The following is a 19,432-nucleotide window of genomic DNA, read 5'->3' as shown; positions in this document are numbered from 1 at the left end:
ATGGCCGGTCTCTTTGACCAGCGGTGAGTGGGACTCACAGACCTGAGGGCTGGAAATGAACCAGTCGGGGGTGGAGCTGATGAGGGGCAGGGCAGGGGGCGCTTCACACACAAAACCGCCCAAGAGCTCACAGCAAAGTAACGAGCGCCCCGCGGCGCTTCCCAGACACTCACAGCGCAGCTCCAGGCTGATGAAGTCCGTGATCCCCAAGTTTTCCAGAAACACCCCAGAGGAAGCCGTCGTCTTGAAAAAGAATGACACGTCAGCGCTGAGCTCTCCACGGAAGGTGGGGAAGTGCAGGTAGGAGGCCCCCGTGTGGAAGGACGCCGCGTTCCAGAAGGATCCTGGCGGGAGAAGGGGGAGAAGGCAGCAAACCCATGAGGCGCGTCAAACGTTCACTGCCGAGCGCAGCCACAACCTACGAAGGCCGCATTTGTGTTCTCTGTGACGTTTTCCTGGACAGGCGGTCTGCGCGCAGAGTTGGCGGTTGATGAGAACCGGGAGGCGCGGGGCCCGCACGGTACAGGAAGGAATTCACCTTCGATGTAAGAAAAGTGTCTTCACTCTGAACGCTTTACCCAGGCAAATCACTTCGATCATGTTCCACCACACTTTTATTATCAAAACATTGGTTTGTTCATCATTTGATATTTTAAGCACCTTTGTAAATTTAAGTTAAAGAAAATATCCTGCAGAAACCCCCTGAGCTGGCCACGCTCACCGTCCCACCCAGGCGTCCGGAATTTCTTCACACCCAGTCAGGGCCACCTCCACGTGGCAGGAACCCCGGCTCTCATCCAGGCCTGGGTGGTAATTCCTCCTCCAATGAGAAGGTTCATCAGCGGAACCCTCGCCTCATGCTACGACCGTGTCTCACAACATACTCTTTTCATCCAACGATCTCCACGGCTCCTCAGAAAACTGGATTGGAAAATAACCACTTTTCTTATACTGGTTTCTGTTAGTATAATTTCTTTTATTTTATTATTATTATTATTTTTTGAGACAGAGTCTCGCTCTGTCACCCAGGCTGGAGTGCAGTGGTGCCATCTCGGCTCACTGCAAGCTCCGCCTCCCATGTTCACACCATTCTTCTGCCTCAGCCTCCCCAGCAGCTGGGACTACAGGTGCCCGCCACCACGCCCAGCTAATTTTTTTGTATTTTTAGTAGAGACGGGGTTTCACCATGTTAGCCAGAACGGTCTCAATCTCCGACCTTGTGATCCGCCCACCTTGGCCTCCTGAAGTGCTGGGATTACAGGCGTGAGCCACTGCGTTCGGCCTGTTAGTGTAATTTCATATCACTTATGATCAATGCAAAATAAATGGCTTAAAACATTTTAACAGTGCTCAAGTTGATAAAAGCATCTTCCCGAGTGATTAGCACGTTAATGGAAATGGAATTCCAAAGGCATGTAATATAATCCTGTCATAGGTAGTAGATTTAAATGACTGTCCATTCATGGTTTTTATCTGGACTTTCATTCCCTCTATTTTATCTGGTTGTCCACAGCTGCCGTTCTGAGGCAATGCCGTGAGCTTCTCTGGATTTAGCTTGACGCTGGCTTTCGTGGAAGGTCTGTGGTGTGGCGTGGTGGTGAAGTGGGGCCCAGCGGCTGTGCATGACCCTGAAGGCTCAGCCAGGTACTGGTCATGCTGTCCTGGACTCCAAAGCTGCTGGTGTTGCCTTGAAAGTTCTGGGGCATCCATTGTAAGCATAGATCATTATGCGAACAGCCCATTCCTCATCACTCCCCAGACTTCATAACATCCTCACACCTAAACTACTTTTCCTGGAGAATAAGTTCATGCACGGTGTCAGAAAAACAGCCATATCCCACTATCCGTTCCCTCTGTTACCACGGGGAGGGAGACCCCCACTCGCCTCTGCTCTGAGCGGGCACGGATCCACGTTCGGTCCCATCCAGAGCTGAGGATGATGCTCCGCTCATCCACCTCTCAGCTTCACCTGGAGGAACTCATATTAAGGGGTCCGTGCTCAGGTTTTCAGCAGCTCACATGCAGCCAGCTGCCCCTGCTTGCTGGGTTTCTGTTGAGAATTCTTTCTGAAGATGTTTCATTTTTCTCTGGAGCATTCTCTGGTTAAATGAAGCTACAAGCACATTTCTTAACTTCTGTGTTGTTTCTGGGCTTGGCCATAGTGAATGTGAATTAAGGCGATGCCTGGCACCCAGCTGGGATGTGAATTAAGGTGATTCCAGGCACCCGCTGGGAAACCTCACATTTGTAGTCTCAGGCGAGTCCCTGGAGATATCTCAAGATCATCACAGTGCTTTTAGTTGAACAATTGCAGAAAAAAAAAATACATGATTTAAGATGGCTGGAAAGACAGAAAATCAGGCCTATTCCCACCCTGGCCACTGTCAGGAGTGTCTGGGTTCCTTAAAATACCAAAGTAGAGGAAATCATGAAAGGATGTCTCTTATTTCATTTTAGCTTTATGAGTGGGGGGCTCGTTTAGTCCAGTGGATGAGAATCTGCTCCACACGCTGCCCGTTTACACAAGGGCCACTCCAGGACTGAACCTTCGGCTCCCTGAGGGGCTGAACCTCAGAGGAAGCCCCGTCAGTTGGTCAGCTGGGAACCGGAAAAGCAAATGCGGCTGCCCCCACGCCACCCCACACACACACCTGGAGCCCTGGGGTCCTCTGCCTAGTGCACAAGTGGGCAGGAGAGGGTGCCGGAGGCTCTCTGGGGAGTGGCTCCAGGGTGTTCCTGGCAGGAGCCACGGCCTCTTGTGCTATACAGGGCTCAGCTGGAAGCACAGTGGGCCCGAGTCACCCACCAGGAAGGGCTCGGCACAACCACATGAGCCTCCGTGCAGCAGGGACTTGGTGATAACCCTGCTCCAAGGTGACTTCGTGTGTGTGTGTGTGTGTGTGTGTGTAATGCAAAGGGTTACATAATCCAAATGCAATTTCCACAGCAGAGAGCGGGGTGGAAGCTGCATTCACTTGTGTGTGTGTGTGAGATGCAAAGGGTTGCAGAACCCAAGTGCGAATTCCACAGCAGAGAGGTGGGTGGAAGCCGCATGGTGGAGATGTGGAAATAAACTACAGACACAGGGTCTAAGACGGGGCACCCAGGCACTGTGCACATGCAGTGTGGATGACGTCTGTGCATGTGTAGTGTGGATGACATACAGATGGTGCTCACCTTTTACACGAAGGGTGGATGTGTTGTGCACATATTGTACGTAACTTGGTGAACCTCCACTCACAACGTTAAAATGAAACAAGAAACTTGCCTTCAATGTTTTTCTCCAACAGACATTGCCCATTCAGGAAAATAAGTTTTATTAGCCCTATGGGATTAAGCTTAATTTCATAAATATTTTCTTTTTTAAATTTGTATTTGATCTACAAATAAACTTTCCAAATAATAAATTAATTATTTTTTAAAAGGAAGAGAAAACTTGTTAAAAGGCAGGTGGCTTTATAAAGCAAGGATGCTTACTTCCAAGAGTAAAGACACACACAATGTAACCATATGTTTCTTAAAACTAGGAATAGAAATTATAAAATGCTGAGGTAGTAACTTTTCTTTTCAAATTTGCCTTTCTGATTATTTACAAAATGAGCTGGTAAGCCTGGCTTTTAACACAAAGAAAACACCAGGAGTGGTTATAATTTCCCTGTTGAGAGCATAGATACTCTTGATTTTAGACTTCAATGGTTCCTCTTTTGAAATTTGTAATGTTATTTCCTAATGTTGGGGGAAATGATAGGAATCAAATATAAAGCAAAACAAAATGAAAATCATGCAATATGCTGGATATAATTATAGTTTTTGGTTCGTAGAACAGCTGGAAAAGAGAACAAAGCTATTCATGAACATGTGCATAGAAAAGCCACCCTCATCCGGAGACACGTGCGGCATGAAATTGTCAGGCCAATGGGAAGGGATCATTACTCTCAGAAGTCATCCCTGACAGCAGCACTGAGGAGCCAGCTCAGCAGACGCAGGACCGGGTCTTCTGTGCACACCTTTGCCTCCAGGTTAGAGGGTGGTGCTTCTGACATCAGCAGCTCGACACGGACTCCGGAGGCACAGGCCTGCGTCCATCACCTGCAGCAGAGCAGCACACGCTGGGCCGTTCCTTCCTCTGTTCCGCTGCTGTTCATTCTCACAGCCACCAAGAATCAGCCGGTCACAAAGGAGTGGAAAGAAGCAACTCTGGACCCAAATTTCCATCTGTGCTCCTGTGTGACCGGGGCAGGATGTGGGGTGGAGGGAGCCCTGAGCCTCTGTTCAATGCTCCTGTGGACTCCCTGGGCTGCCGCAGGCCCCTCGCCAACAGGTCCGGGGACACCTCTGTCCTGCAACGTGGCCCGGCAGCACCGGTGCAACTGGACACACTCTCTCTCTGCCTTGAGGCCCACCGGGGTCCTCCTCAAAGCACCGTTGCTCAGAACTTCTGGCCCGTCCCACACGCCCACTGCCCTCTGCCCTGGAGGGCTCTGCCCTTGGTCCTTCCCTTCCCCAGATACCCACTGCCCTCTGTTGCCTCCCCCTCCAGCCTCCCGAGTCCAACACCCCCCTCTCTGCTCTGCCCATGCCCATCTTGGGCTTTGGAGCAGCTCACACCTGAGCTCTGCACACAGGTCCCAGGCTCTGCCACTCAGACCCAACCCTCAAGGCTGCCAGACTCATAAATCACATCCACTGCCCATTCAATCTTTGCTTTTACCTTCGGATCCAGCCCCAGTTCGATCCTTACCACCTGGCCTCTGTTGAAGCTGCTTCAGGCTCAGACTGGGTCACAGCAACCCTCAGCCAGGCCCCACATGCTTGGTTCCTGCTGAGCAGGACTCTCTTCCTCATGTGCTGGATGCTGGACCCCCCCTCCCCGTCCTCCTCAATCCAGGCCTCCTCCTGGACGCAGCCTTCTGTGGAGACCCCCCTCGCCCCTGCCCTTCCCTCCTCCCCAGTCCCTGGCACCGTCCTGTGGGTGTGGGGTGCACCTGTTCTCTTCCTCACTGTGGCCCCCAGGAGAGCGGTGCCACCATGGCCTCCCTGTTGCATCACTAGAGCCACTCACACATTGTTTCACTAAAGGACTTGGCAACGTTTCCTGTTTTCTTCAGCCACAGAGAATTCAGAATATGCCTTTTGTTTGGTTTTATAATGTGCCCTCCAACAAACCCTCCTGTGTTTTGCGCTTCAAATGGAGAGAGGGAGGCAGGGAGGAAAGAAGAGGAGCGGGCAGGCAGGTGACCAAAAGAGAACAGTTCCAAGCAGAGAGAGGGACTCAGAATTTCCGACTGGGATGGATTCCTGGCTCTGGGCAGGTGGCCCCGGTGCAGCCCCAAAACCCTGTTGTGAGGGCAGCGTTGATCCCCTTCGCCCAAAGTGGTTTAGGCACAGCAGTGCCCGAGGGGACAGAATCAAGGACAACGTTGTCTGAGGGGCGGCCTCCTCCAGGCTGCACGGCTGCACGCCCTGAATATTCATGCTCTAGGATTTCCCAGACAGCTGCTCCAGTCACGCAGAAGAAATGAAAGAGCCAAGTCCAGCAGCTCAGCCATGGTTTTTCCTCCCACAGGACACTTAGAAGGTTTTCCAACGCCAGGTAGCAGCAGGGCCGATGTTTACATTAAATTTAAAATGATCAGAATTCAAATGTCAAAGATTTATAATGGCTTTTCAGGTTAGATCATCAAACTGAACATGAAAATAAAGAGTATCTCTCCCGCTTGTGAAAGGTTGGCGCGGTGTACACACCTCTGGGGAAGGAAGGTGCCGTGATGGAGCCGGTTCACAGAACTTATCTCCCCGAAACACTGACCAAAGAGCGATTTGTAAAAATGCAAAAGCATGGTGGATGACCAAAAAAGCAGCTTTCAGGGGCTGCCCGAAACCCCGTGTGGCTCCTGCCTGATTTCCAGGCTGACATCTGGGCCTGTTCTGATGGCCGTGGGCTGCTTCTGGTGGCCAGTTCCAGCCTGTGCGGAGCTTACCCAGCACGGGCATCCTCCCTGCCAGGACCCATAGACTAAAAACCTAACAGAGATGTGAACAGAAGAGACCCCCATTCTCTTATGAATCATGCTGAGCTTGGAGCAGTGGAGGACTGCTCTGAGCCAGGCAATCAGAGAGTCTAGTGAAAATCTTGGGGGAAAAAAATCTATGATCAACACAGGGCAGACTGAGGGGTCACTGAGGCACGAGGATGGAGCCAGAGGTAGGGGCTGAGGGTGCAGAGCAGGAGACAGCAGCCGTCAGGGAGCGCCTATGACGGGCAGGTGTGTGGTGGTGCTTGTCTGATCAGAGATCACATCTGTTCTTCCAAACTCCTACAATCCTACAACATATCACAAATGTGTGCTAAGGTTTTAATTTAGAACAAATAATTGCTCTGTTTTTAAGTTCCAGTTAAGAACTTGGACCATAAAATCTCTGAGAAAGGTAAAAAAAAAATGCGGGTGATGCAGCCATTTGAGGTGCATCTGAAGTCACCAGATGTCTCAGAGGGACGTGAGGGTGGGCGTGCACTGCCTCACTGTGGGGAGGTGCTCACAGGGACCGGGGACCAGTCTCCACCTGGGAAGCTCCTGCTGCAAATGCATAGTGACCATGAAAGCTGCAATTACATTTAAAAATATTGCTTTAGATTGCAAATACTGTGAGAAGATGAAATCACAGGAGCCACTGTTACAAAGGAGAGAGAGACAGAGAGAGAGAGCGCGCGCTAGAGTTGCAGAAATCAAGAAGTGAAAAAGCGAAATGCACTTGGTTAGCTTGTTTCCAGCCAATGTTCTGATCCCGCCATCCTGGTAGTGAGAAGCCGAATGCATGACTGGTTTCAGGCCCCAGTTCCCTGACCAAGTGATGGAGACAGGAGGCTGGGTCCGTGGACAGATGACGCCTGTGGAGTCTGCGGAAGCTTCTCTTGCAGGGCGTGCTGCACACACTCACAGAGGCATTTCCCTTAGCGATGCCTGGATGCTTCCAGCTGATGGGCAGGCTTCTCAGGGCTCCCCTTGCCTCTCCCAGTAACGCCTTAGACCAACCACTGGGTAACAGCCATGCGGCATGTGTCACTTCCCTAATTTTAAAAAAGCACATAACTCCTCGTTTTCCATCAACTTCCCCCACAGAGGCTGTCTTTGCGTGGACAGGTGCTGTCAGGAGAGAGGTGTGGGCGCTACCTACCGTCTCCCTGGCACTGCAGTGGTCCCAGCTTGTAAGCTGCCTCCGAGCCCGGGCGGTCCGCGTCGGTGATGACGATCCGTGTGACCGGCAGGTGCTCGCGGTGGGAAAGCACGCCCACGTCGCTCGTCCTGGGGGAGGAGACACTGCGTGACACTGGGCAGGGCCGGGGTACCCAGCTCCACATGCAGGGACATGCCAGGCCTGGCGGGGCCGCCACCCAAATGTCAGGCCCAGTAACACCTTGATGGGTCCTTTCGTCCACATGGGGACCACAGAGAAGGCAGGCAGCAGATTCTAAAGGTGGCCATCTGCCAGCCCGAGATCACAGCTTCAGCCGAAATGAGTGGCAGATTGCGCTTCTAAATGTCGGAGTACTAATAAATACTGCTAAATAAATAATAAATAATAATAAATGCTGCACGGCATGCAGTGTTACGTGCCTTGTGGGCTGCTAAGTGAGGGGGATTGTTAAATATTAATAAAATATAGTAGTCTATGTAATACATCAATAAAAATGACTTTCAGATTTTATTTTAATTATTATTTTAGAACGCTACCTTGTGTTCGCTTTGTCCTGCTTTATTGACTTTTATAACTAAAAAAAAAAAAAAAAACTGATTTGAAACCAACCTGGAAATCCAATGCAATGCAATACTCTCTAAATTTTAATCAGTGGGATGATCTGAGAGTGAGCGCTCAGTCAACACCTGTCCCTAGAGGTTTCTTCCAACCTGAACTGCCCACTCTCTCTTCCCACAGGTGACAGGTGTGATCCTTGCCCTGGCGACCCCCAGTTCCAGGGATGTTTGCACACTCATTCCTGCTATGAATGGCTTTATAAAACTGAGTGTGTGCTGGAGATAAATGAGCATCTCTAGGAGAAATGCAGAGACGGTTGGGATGGGGCGGAGAGCCTGGCCCCGGCTGCCACCACCTCCTCTCTGGCTGGTTTCCATATTTCCCAAATAAGGGCATTGTTTACATTTTTGCTGCATCTTTGCGATTTTATGATGGACTTCACTTTCATATGGATTTCTGATTTATAGACCATAGAGAATCTGATTTGAACCAGAAATACCCTGAATCCACAGGGAGAAATAAAGCCATTTCTACCGTTTAGATGCTGCCAATTCTGCCTCCATCTAGATTTGGAAGAAAGGGCCAAGGTGCTGAATGTGTGGCTATTCCTATTTTTTTATGCAATTAAAAGTTCCTCATTTAACAGAAAAAAATGTTATCAGAGTTAACAAAATTAAGCATTTTATTTCAGATTAAGCTTAAAATTGTGGCTTAAATGTTTTATTTCAGATTAAACTTAAAATTATCTTAAATGTTTCCTCTTACATTATCAATAGTATATCCGCTATATTTAGTGCATATACTGAGATACAAAGGAATAAAAATTAAAATATAAACAGTAAGACAGTGAAGGAACTGGATCATCATTTGCCAAATTTAACCTCAACAATCCACTGCTTTACTTAGTTAAGCTTCTACTTCTTTTTGGTAACAAGGAAGATACAACACAGATTTTCCAAGTCTATTAAAGCTTGATTTTGGAACATTAGAGAGTAGGCACCAGGAGCATGGCTTATGGGGAGTGTGAGGGGCCAGCCTGGGGACGTCTCTGAGGTAGTGGAGAGCAGCCACATTAATCACTGTCTGACCGTCCGTCTCTGACAGCACAAACACTCAAGTCCCGGGAGGCCACTAACACTCCCTGGAAATGCAGAGCTTGTGGTCATTCAAGGTCAAACCTTGAAATTTTTAAGCATAACTTTACAGAATGCATGCCTTTTTATTAAGAGTTTAACGTCAGCAAAGTATGTAGAGTGCTGAGAATAAGTAAACGCAGCTCAGTGGATGCATGTGTGTGGGGAAAGGTGATGAAATACTAATGTGTCTTTGGTCAGCGTTGGTTTGGAAACTGCTGCTGCTCAGCTGCGGGGAAGAGTGGCCTTCCTCATCGTCACGTGAGTGCAAACTCCCCGCTGCATTCAGGGGATTCATGATAGATTTGCCAGGCTCACTGAAAACTGCTGGTTCACAGCCACGTCTGACTCCTCTATGTTCTCCTTGCAGGTTTCACTGCAAGACAGACACAGACACAGTGCAGCTGCCACGGGTTCCCAGAGGCCTCCAGAATCCAAGAAGACAGCGTTTAAACTTCCTTCATAGACACTCCTAAACTACAGAAAATGTTAAGGGATATTTTTAAACATTGGAAAGGAGGAGCGTGGAGAAATGTCTGGCCAACTCTAATATTTACTAATAGTTTTTGGGCAGAAGAACAGAAATGTTACCATTGTCCACAACAAAATCATTCAGAACCATTCTTAGGACCAAATCTGAAGACAGTTCCAAGTGAATGGAGCAGTTTTTACTTTCTTATGAGAAATGTGACTTACAGAAAAATATATCATCACCAAAAACTTTCTTGATCAATTAAAATTTTACTTTATGAGAAACATCTCAGGCATTTAAATGGCTTAAATGAGAACATAAAAAACACCAATGTACCCATCTAACTTAACAACTAGAATATTATGATTGTAAAGGAAAAACCAAAATTGCAATAATTATGGATATTATATATGTAGAAAATACAAAATAATTTACAGACCATAAAAATTAATATGAGTCTAGCAAGGCCAATGGATAAAAAATCAATGACACGAAAACAGACTGTGTTTCCCTACGCCAGCAACGCTAACATGAACATGAAGTGCAAAGCAACTCAGCTCTCAGTAGCATCCTAAACACAAACTCCCAGGAGTAAAACCAACGAAGGCATGTGAGACCTCTACTCTGAGCACTATACAAAGGTTACTGAGGGAATATTCAAGAGTTGGAAGACTCAGTGCTGTAAAACTGTGAATTCCCCAGATTTTTCTGAAGCATCAACACAGTCAATGAAACTAATGTCAAGTATCAGCTGCAGCAGCGGAAGCTGTCGCAACAGCACTGGCAAGACGGGGAGACTCCCATGGCGTCCTCCAAGACAGAAACAGAGAATAGAAGGCTAGAGAATAGCCCCTGAGCCACACGGCCCGCAAAGCTGGGAGAGGACCCCCACATGGCTGCTGTGCACACACAGACGGTGCAGCCAGTGAGTCGGGCCCAGACCCTGCCGCAGACCTCGGCAGAGACAGGGCAGCTTGGAGAGAATGCATGTGAAAGAGAAAAGGGAAGGCACGAACAGCGAACCTAGAACTGATCTAAAATCACTGCCCAAGAGAAAGTCCACTTGAGGGTGAAAATACTGGAAAACGGTACATAGATCGGGGCACTGGCTACAGGAAGGGGCTGGGCACGCTCACGCGCTCAAGAAGGTGGCTTTGCCAAGACAAGACTCTGGGGGAGAGAGGATGGAAAAGGAAGTGCCCTTTGGAAACCATGCGGTATAATGGAAGGGATGTTAGAGAGAAACTCTAGGATCCCACCAGGAAAAGGAAATTGTGAAAAACGAATGACGGCCACAAAACCCTTCCCCTTACACAGGACTCCACCCAAGGACCATGCTGACTAGAGCGGTGCCCGTGACCCAGGACCCAGATGTCAACCATTTTCCACAACCAGCCCTGCCCACAGAGACGCAAAGACACCGTCTTCATAAATGTAAAACAAAACAAAGTGAAAACCACCTGGGTGGAAATCTCCCTGGGACACCAGCAATGAGTGAAAAAAACACAACAGAATCTTCCAAATGGACTTAAATGTCTTTAAACAAGCATAAGAAGGTGTGACAAGGTACTATGAATCCAAAATTCATTAACTAAGAAGAAACGTGGACCGACCATCTGGAATAAAGAAAGCAAGGGAACAGAAATTACAAAATAAACCCAAGAAAACTACAAAACCATAGAAAATGAGGAATAATTACAACATGCCCAAGAGACAACAGATTCAGATAAAAATGTAACAAAGGTCATTGGATAAAAGCAAAAACGAAAAACTCAAAGAAAGAAAATCAGATAAATAAAAAATCAATATGAACCAGAAAGTAGTGGAAATAGAAGAAAGACAAAGAAAACCCAATTTATATGTAACTGGAGATAAAGAAAAAATAAAACAGAACTAGTATTTAAAACTGTAACCCAACACGGCTTTCTGAAAGCAAAGGAAGACCTGAGCCGCACACACAGAGGAACTTGACCTGGAACAATCAACTCTGCGGTTTATCCTAGTAGAAGTGTTCGACTTAAAACACAAGGAAAGGGCTGGGCACAGTGGCTCACGCCTGTAATCCCAGAAGTTTGGGAGGCTGAGCCGGGTGGAGCATGAGGTCAGGAGTTCAAGACCATCCTGGCTAACACGGTGAAACCCTGTCTCTACTAAATATACAAAAAATAAGCCGGGCGTGGTGGCGGGCACCTGTAATCCCAGCTACTTGGGAGGCTGAGGCAGGAGAATGGCGTGAACCCGGGAGGCAGAACTTGCAGTGAGCCGAGATAGCGCCACTGCACTCCAGCCTGGGCGACAGAACGAGACTCCATCTCAAAAAACAAACACACAAACAAAAAAACACACAAGGGTCCGGGCGCGGTGGCTCAAGCCTGTAATCCCAGCACTTTGGGAGGCCGAGACGGGTAGATCACAAGGTCAGGAGATCAAGACCATCCTGGCTAACACGGTGAAACCCTGTCTCTACTAAAAAAAATACAAAAAACTAGCCGGGCGAGGTGGTGGGCGCCTGTAGTCCCAGCTACTCGGGAGGCTGAGGCAGGAGAATGGCATAAACCCGGGAGACGGAGCTTGCAGTGAGCTGAGATCCGGCCACTGCACTCCAGCCTGGGTGACAGAGCAAGACTCCGTCTGAAAACAAACAAACAAACAAACAAACAAACAAACAAAAAAACCACAAGGAAAAAATGACCAGAGTTTCAGGCCAAAAAGGTGAAATAATGTACAAGGGCCTCAGATTTCTCCAAAATAACATACATCAAGGTAATGGTAGAAGATTATTTTCAGAAGTGTGAAGGAAACATGAACGAAGGGTTTCACATCCAGTCACCTCCCTTCGGATGCCAGGTCACAATACGAGGCGGGTGCTCCCCAGAGCTGCAGGGATTCTACACCCAGAGGCATCTGCTCTGCCTTTGAAGAATCTACTGGAGCACGAACAGCAGCCAACCGGGAGATAACTGGGCAACTCCAGCAGAACTAATACCCGTGAGGATGGAGGATGTTTAATTGCAGACCTAAGAGTGACACAGAGCTGGCCACGTGCATGGCTGGTGTCAGTGGGATGCCTGCGGGCGTGGTTAGTTTTATTCTTGCAGAACAGAGAGGATGCAACAGGGAGGAGGCAGGAGAGGGAGACAGGGCTGAGCAGCACCGAGGGCTCAGCAATGAAGGAAAAATTAAAACCTATGAGCCAAATAGCAATGGATTAGATGAAAGAACAGTAGAATAAAGTCATTTTAAAATAAATAACTATAAAGGTAGAAAGCAACACTCCTTAAACACTAAATTTTTTTTAAAGACCAGAGAAATATACACCATGTAAGAAAGGAACAGTAAACACAATAATTTGCATAATAACTATTCCATAGAATAATATGATGGTGTTAAACCCAGACATATGAATTTTAATAATAAATGCTAATGGGCTCAACTCACCTTTTGAAAGTCAAAAGGTTTTAAATTTGACCCCCCAAAGCAAGACACAATAGCACACTCTGTATATCAGAGACACAGAGTGATTTTGAAAGGGTGTGGTGAGAGGACAGAGGCCTGCCACCAACAGACAACAGAAAGAGCGCCCCTGGGTACCAGGCAGGGATCAGGAGTGCAGAGCAGCAAAGCCAGCAGACGCCCAAGTCCCTGGTAAGAATGTAGCATTTGCTGCAACCTGCGCCCATCTCGCCATCTAGAGCATCCATGGATCACTCATGACGCCCAATGTGACGTAAATGCCATGTGAATAGCTGTTATACTGTATTACTTTTTTATTTGCATTACGTTATTGTTGTATTTTGTTTTTGTTTTATATTTTGTGAGATGTAGTTTTGCTCTTATTGCCCAGGCTGGAGCGTAATGGCTTGATCTCAGCTCACTGCAACCTCTGCCTCCCGGGTTCAAGCAATACTCCTGCCTCAGCCTCCTGAGTAGCTGGGATTACTGGCATGCACCACCACGCCTGGCTAATTTTGTATTTTTAGTAGAGACGAGGTTTCTCCATGTTGGTCAGGCTGGTCTCGAACCCCCGACCTCAGGTGATCTGCCCACCTTGGCCTCCCAAAGTGCTGGGATTACAGGCGTGAGCCACCGCGCCAGGCCCTGTTGTATTGTTGCTTTCATTGTCTTTTTCTCTGATATTTCTCATCTACCAGCAGACGCAGAGGGTGGACTGTGAGCAGGGGGTGGTCAGGCTGTCACAGCAGTCACAGCCCATTTGCGGGGGTGACAAGGACACATTCCACTACCCTCCTGGATGCTGGAGTCACAGCCTAACGTGGAGGCAGAGCTGTGTCAGTACCTTCACACAAATGGCAGACCAAGACTCTTTAGGAAGCAAAATCTACAGGAAACGAGAGGTGTCAGGGATGGAAACACACTGATAATAGGAGAATTTAATATAAAAGAGACAAAAGTAAGTAGAGATTTAGAAGGACTCAATAACATAATCAATGGAGTATGAGAATATATCAACAGCAACACCCAATAGACAACACAGCCTCCCCTGAAGCTCACATGGAATGTCCACACACCTGACAATTAGTTTACCACAGAGAGAGAAATATAAATAACACATTCTCATCAAAATGTGATAAAACACAGAACTACTACAGGAATACACCAGGAAAGCCAAGTGAAACCACAGACCCTCTGAAGGAAGCGGATTGCTCCTGCAGGACCCAGGAGACATCCCAAATACTATGAGTGCCCAAGCTGTGAAAGTAGGAAAGGGGGGATCATCTGCCCCCAAACACACACCCTCACTGGGGAACCTGAAGATCTAGCTCATGAGAGAAGGATTTGACCTTCACTGGGAAAACACAGGAAGAAGGAAATCTCCAGCTGAACTTTGTAACAATTTGAACAGATTGAGAAGTCTCCTGGCCAGAACTTGGGGGAGGGCATGAATCTGGTGTACAGACTCCACAGGGTGGGGAAGCATGAAGTCCTACCTGTTTTCACAGCTGGGAGGCAGGCAGCCTGGGGCAAGTTCTCAGTCCTGCTCGCCCACTGCCTGGAAACAGACGCAGTGCTGTTGGCAGGTGGGGGGCACAGTGGGAGTGAGACTAACCCTTTGGGTTGTGTGGGAGCTGGGTGAGGCCTCTGACTGCCAGCTTTTCTCCACTTCCCTGATAACTTGCATGACACAGCAGAGGCAGCCATAATCCTCCTAGGAGCATAACTCCATTGACCTGGGAACTTCACCCCCATCCCCCACAGCAGCCGCAGCAAGACCTGCCCAAGGAGAGTCTGAGCTCAGACATGCCAGCCTCACTCCCACCTGATGGTCCTTCCCTACCCACTGTGGTAGCTGAAGACAAACAGCCTATACTCTTGGGAGTTCTAGGGCCCCGCCCACCAGCAGATCCTCTCCATCTGACCACAGCCCACCACAGCCCATGCTCTCTGGAAAGCGCCACCTTCTGGCAGGAGGCCAACCAGCATGAAAATAGTGCGTTAACCAAAACTAAAGACCCTCACAGAGTCCATTTCAGCTCCCGCCAACTCCACCAGCGCAGGTGCTGGTATCCATGGCTGAGAGACCTGAAAACGGTTCACATTGTCTGAGCAGACAACCCCCAGTACAAGCCTGGAGCCTGGTAGACTTGCTGGGTGGCTAGATCCAGAAAAGAGAAAACAATCCCTACAGTTGGGCTCTCAGGAAGCCACATCCATAGGAAAAGGGGGAGAGTACTACATCAAGGGAATACCCCCTGAGTCAAAACAATCTGAACAGCAGCCTTGAGCCCCAGATCTTCCCTCTGACATAGGCTGCCCCAATGAGAAGGAACCAGGAAAACAATTCTGATAATATGATAGAACAAGGTTCCTTAACCACCCCCCAAAAATCACACTAGCTCACCAGCAATGGATCCAAATCAAGAAGAAATCCCTGATTTACCTGAAAAACAATTCAGAAGGTCAATTATTAAGGTAATCAAGGAGGCAACAGAGAAAAGTGAAGTCCAATTCAGGGAAATAAAAAAACGATACAAGAAATGAGGGGAGAAATCTTCAGTGAAATATAGCATAAATAAAAAACAATCACAACTTCAGGAAATAAAGGACACACTTAGAGAAATGCAAAATGTCTGGAAAGTCTCAGCAATAGAATCGAACAAGCAGAAAAAAAAACTCAGAGCTCAAAGACAAGGTTTCTAAATTAGCCCAATCCAACAAAGACAAGGAAAAAATAATTTTAAAAAATGAACAAAGCCTCCAAGGAGTTTGGGATTATGTTAAATGCCCAAACCTAGGAATAACTGGCATTCCTGAGGAAGAAGACAAATCTAAAAGTTTGGAAAACATATTTGGGGGAATAATCAAGGAAAACTTCCCCAGCCTTGCTAGAGACCTAGACCTCGAGATACAAGAAGCTCAAAGAACACCTGGGAAATTAATCACAAAAAGGTAACTGCCTAGGTACATTGTCATCAGGTTATCTAAAGTCAAGATGAAGGTAAGAATCTTAAAAGCTATGGGGCAAAAGCACCAGGTAACCTATAAAGGAAAACCTATCAGATTAACAGCAGATTTCTCAGCAGAAACCTTCTCAGCAGAAGGGACTGGGGCCCTATTTTCAGTCTTCTTAGGCAAAACAACTATCAGCAAAGAATTTTGTATCCAGTGAAACTAAGCTTCATAAATGAAGGAAAGATACAGCCTTTTTCAGACAAACAAATGCTGAGAGAACTCACCACCACCAAGATGGCACAAAAAGAACTGCTAAAAGGAGCTCTAAATCCTGAAACAAACTCTAGAAACACATCAAAACAGAACCTCTTTAAATCATAAATTTCATAGGACCTATAAAACACAAATATAATTTAAAAAATCAAGGTATACAGGCAACAAATAGCACAATGAATGGAATAGTATCTCACATCTCAATACTAATGTTGAATGTAAATTGCCTAAATATTCCATTTAAAAGGTACAGAATTGCAGAATGGGTAAGAATTTACCAATCAAGTATCTGCTGCCTTCAAGGGACTCACCTAACACGTAAGGACTCACATAAACTTAAGGTAAAGGGGTGGAAAAAGACATTCCATGCAAATGGACACCAGTAGCGATCAGGAGTAGCTATTCTTATAAAAGACAAAACAAACTTGAAAGCAAGAGCAGTTAAAAAAGACAAAGAGGGACATTATATAATGACAAAAGGCCCTGTCCAACAGGAAAATATCACAATACTAAATATATGTCCACCTAACACTGGAGCTTCCAAATTTATAAAGCAATTACTACTAGATTTATAAAACAATTACTACTAGACCTAAGAAATGGAACAGACAGCAACACTATAATAGTGGGAGACTTCCATATTCCACTGACAGCACTAGACAGGTCATCAAGACAGAAAGTCAACAAAGAAACAATGAATTTCAACTATAACTTGGACCAAATGGACTTAACAGATATTTATAGAACACTCTCCTCTATTCATCAGCACATGGAACTTTCTCCAAGATAGACCATATGAGAGGCCACAAAACAAGTCTTACTAAATTTAAGAAAATCAAAATTATATCAAGTACTTTAGACCACAGGGGAATAAGACTGGAAATCAACTCCAAAAGGAACCTTCGAAACCAGGCAAATACATGGAAATTAAGAAACTTGCTTCTGAATGATCATTGGGTGAACAATGAAATCTAGATGGGAATTAAAAAATTCTTTGAACTGAATGATAATAGTGATGCAACTTATCAAAACCTCTGGGATACAGCAAAGGCGGTGCTAAGAGGAAAGGTCATAGCCTTAAATGCTTACATCAAAAGGTCTGAAGGAACACAAATAAATAGACAATCCAAGGTTACACCGCAAAGAAACAGAGAAACAAGAACAAACCACACCCAAACCAACAGAAGAAAGGAAATAACCAAAATCAGAGCAGAATTAAATAAAATTGAAACCAAAAAAACAAAAGATACATGAAACAAAAAGCTAGTCCTTTGAAAAGATAAATAAAATGGATAAACCATTAGCAAGATTAACCAAAAGAAGACAGAAAATCCAAAGACGCTCAATTAGAAACGAAATGGAAGATATTACAACCTATACCACAGAAATACAAAAGAGCATTCAAGGCTACTATGCACATAACTAGAAACCATGAGGAGATGGATGAATTCCTGGAAGGATACAACCCTCCTAGCTTAAATCAGGAAGAATGAGAAACCCCGAAAAGACCAGTAACAAGCAGCACGATTGAAATGGTACTAAAAAAATTACCAACAGAAAAGTCCAGGAACAGCTGAATTTTACCAGACATTCAAAGAAGAATTGGTAACAATTCTATTGACATTATTTTACAAGAAAGAGAAAGACGGAATCCTCCCTAAATCATCCTGTGAAGCCAGTATCCCTCTAATACCAAAACCAAGACAGGACATGACAAAGAAAGAAAACTACAGACCAATATTCCTGATGAACATAGATGCAAAAATCCTTAACAACATACTAGCTAACCAAATCTAACAGCATATTTAAAAGATAATCCATCATGATCAAGTGGGTTTCATACCAGAGATGCAAGGATGGTTTAAAATATGCAAGTCAATAAACGTGATACACCACATAAACAGAATCAAAACAAAATCACATGATCATCTCAATAGATGCAGAAAAAGCATTGGACAAAATCTATTATCCTTTATGATTAAAACTCTTAGCAAAATCAGTGTACAAGGGACATATCTCAAGGTAATAAAAGCCATGTATGATAAACCCACAGCCAACATAATACCGAATGAGGAAAAGTTGAAAGCATTTTCTCTGAGAACTGGAACAAGACAAGGATGCCCACTTTCACCACTTCTATTGGTACTGGATGGAAGCCCTAGCCACAGCAATCAGACAAGAGAGAAATAAAGGGCATCCAAATTGGTAAAAAAGAAGTCAAACTGTTGCTGTTTGTTGATGATATGATTGTATACCTAGAAAACCCTAAAGACTCTTCCAAAAAGCTCCTAGAGCTGATAAATGAATTCAGCAGTTTCAGGATTCAAAATGAATGTACACAAATCAGTAGCTCTGCTACACAACAACAGCTACCAAGCTGAAAATCAAATCAAGACCTCAACCCCTTTCAAAATAGCAATAAATAAATAAATAAATAAGTAAAATACTTAGGAATACACCTAACAAGGAGGTGAAAGACCTCTACAAAGAAAACTACAAAACACTGCTGGAAGAAATCACAGATGACACAAACAAATGGAAACACATCCCATGCTCATGGATGGGCAGAATCAATATTGTGAAAATGACCATACTGCCAAAAGCAATCTACAAACTCAATGCAATTCCCATCAAAATACCACCATCATTCTTTGAAGGGGTGGCCTGCCCCTCCACACTTGTGGGTGTTTCTCGTTAGATGGAAACGAAAGACTTGAGAAAAGGAATAAAACACAGAGACAAAGTGTAGAGAAAGAAAAGCGGGGCCCAGGGGACCGGCGCTCAGCTTACAGAGGACCCACGCCGGCACCGGCCTCTGAGTTCCCTTAGTATTTATTGAGAATTATCTTAGTCATTAAAAGGATAAGGGAGTGGCTGGACAATAGGATTATTGTAGGGAGGAAATCAGCAGTAAGACATATGAAAAAATCCTTGTAATATGAATAAGTTTAAAGGAAAATGCTGTGCCTTGAGATGTATATGCGACATCTCCATAAACCTTTTAGCAGTATTGCTCCAGCAAGTCCCACCTTATTCCTAAAGGCGGTTTCTCCTCACTCAGTAAGCAAGGCACACAATGGGTATTACCCAGAGATGTTCCATTGCCCAGGGAGGGGCAGGAGACAAATGTTTTTCTCTTTCTTGAGATTTAAGAGAATGGTGATGACCTTTAACCATAAGCAGCCTTTAGGCACTTGTTTAACAAAGCACATTCTGCACCGCCCAAAATCCTTTTAACCTTAAGTCACCACAGCACATGTCTCTTGCAAGGACAAGGTTGGAGGTAAGGTCACAGATTAACAGCATCTCAAATACAGAACTAAATGGAGTCTTCTATGTCTACTTCCTTCTATATAGACACAGTAACAGGCTGATCGCTTTCTTTTCC

General features: G+C 45.9%; 2 protein-coding genes across 4 annotated transcripts in view; one reads left to right on the top strand and one right to left on the bottom strand.

Moving 5' to 3' along the window:
* The window catches only part of LOC108522050 (contactin-associated protein-like 4), a 217,238-nt gene that overhangs the window by 30,693 nt on the left and 167,113 nt on the right, over positions 1–19,432 (bottom strand). The window contains exons 15-16 of the mRNA XM_017862149.1: positions 7,177–7,304; positions 174–344 (exon numbers count right to left, since the gene is read on the bottom strand). Of these exons, the coding sequence (XP_017717638.1) occupies positions 174–344; positions 7,177–7,304 (299 nt within the window). The remainder of the gene's footprint in view (positions 1–173; positions 345–7,176; positions 7,305–19,432) is intronic.
* On the top strand, positions 339–9,346 carry LOC108522051 (uncharacterized). Of its 3 annotated transcripts, none has more exons than XR_001883354.1 (3): positions 339–960; positions 1,514–1,644; positions 9,259–9,346. XR_001883354.1 is itself a non-coding variant. In XM_017862151.1 (3 exons), exons 2-3 carry the CDS (start codon positions 1,623–1,625, stop codon positions 4,756–4,758), a joined length of 954 nt encoding a protein of 317 aa, XP_017717640.1. In that variant the 5' UTR covers positions 339–545; positions 1,514–1,622; the 3' UTR covers positions 4,759–4,847. The 3 variants fall into 3 exon arrangements, 2 of the variants coding, with proteins under 2 accessions (XP_017717640.1, XP_017717639.1); XM_017862151.1 differs by lacking the exon at positions 9,259–9,346 and adding an exon at positions 3,827–4,847 and having other exon boundaries at positions 339–545; XM_017862150.1 differs by lacking the exon at positions 9,259–9,346 and adding an exon at positions 3,827–4,847.

The sequence above is a fragment of the Rhinopithecus bieti genome, unplaced genomic scaffold (genome assembly GCF_001698545.2).
Source record: "Rhinopithecus bieti isolate Rb0 unplaced genomic scaffold, ASM169854v2 scaffold_63361, whole genome shotgun sequence".
NCBI classification, from domain to species: Eukaryota; Metazoa; Chordata; class Mammalia; order Primates; family Cercopithecidae; genus Rhinopithecus; species Rhinopithecus bieti.
The sequence above is the reverse complement of the archived record's forward strand: the minus strand, read 5'-3'. Positions and strand labels throughout refer to the sequence as shown.

What these genes read in the sequence shown, in the direction of transcription:
- LOC108522051 (XM_017862151.1), top strand. Translation starts at nt 1,623, where the DNA reads ATGACCCTGAAGGCTCAGCCAG. An exon ending in GACCCTGAAGGCTCAGCCAG is followed by an intron (nt 1,645 to 3,826) that starts GTACTGGTCATG and finishes TTCGTAGAACAG; the next exon opens with CTGGAAAAGAGAACAAAGCT.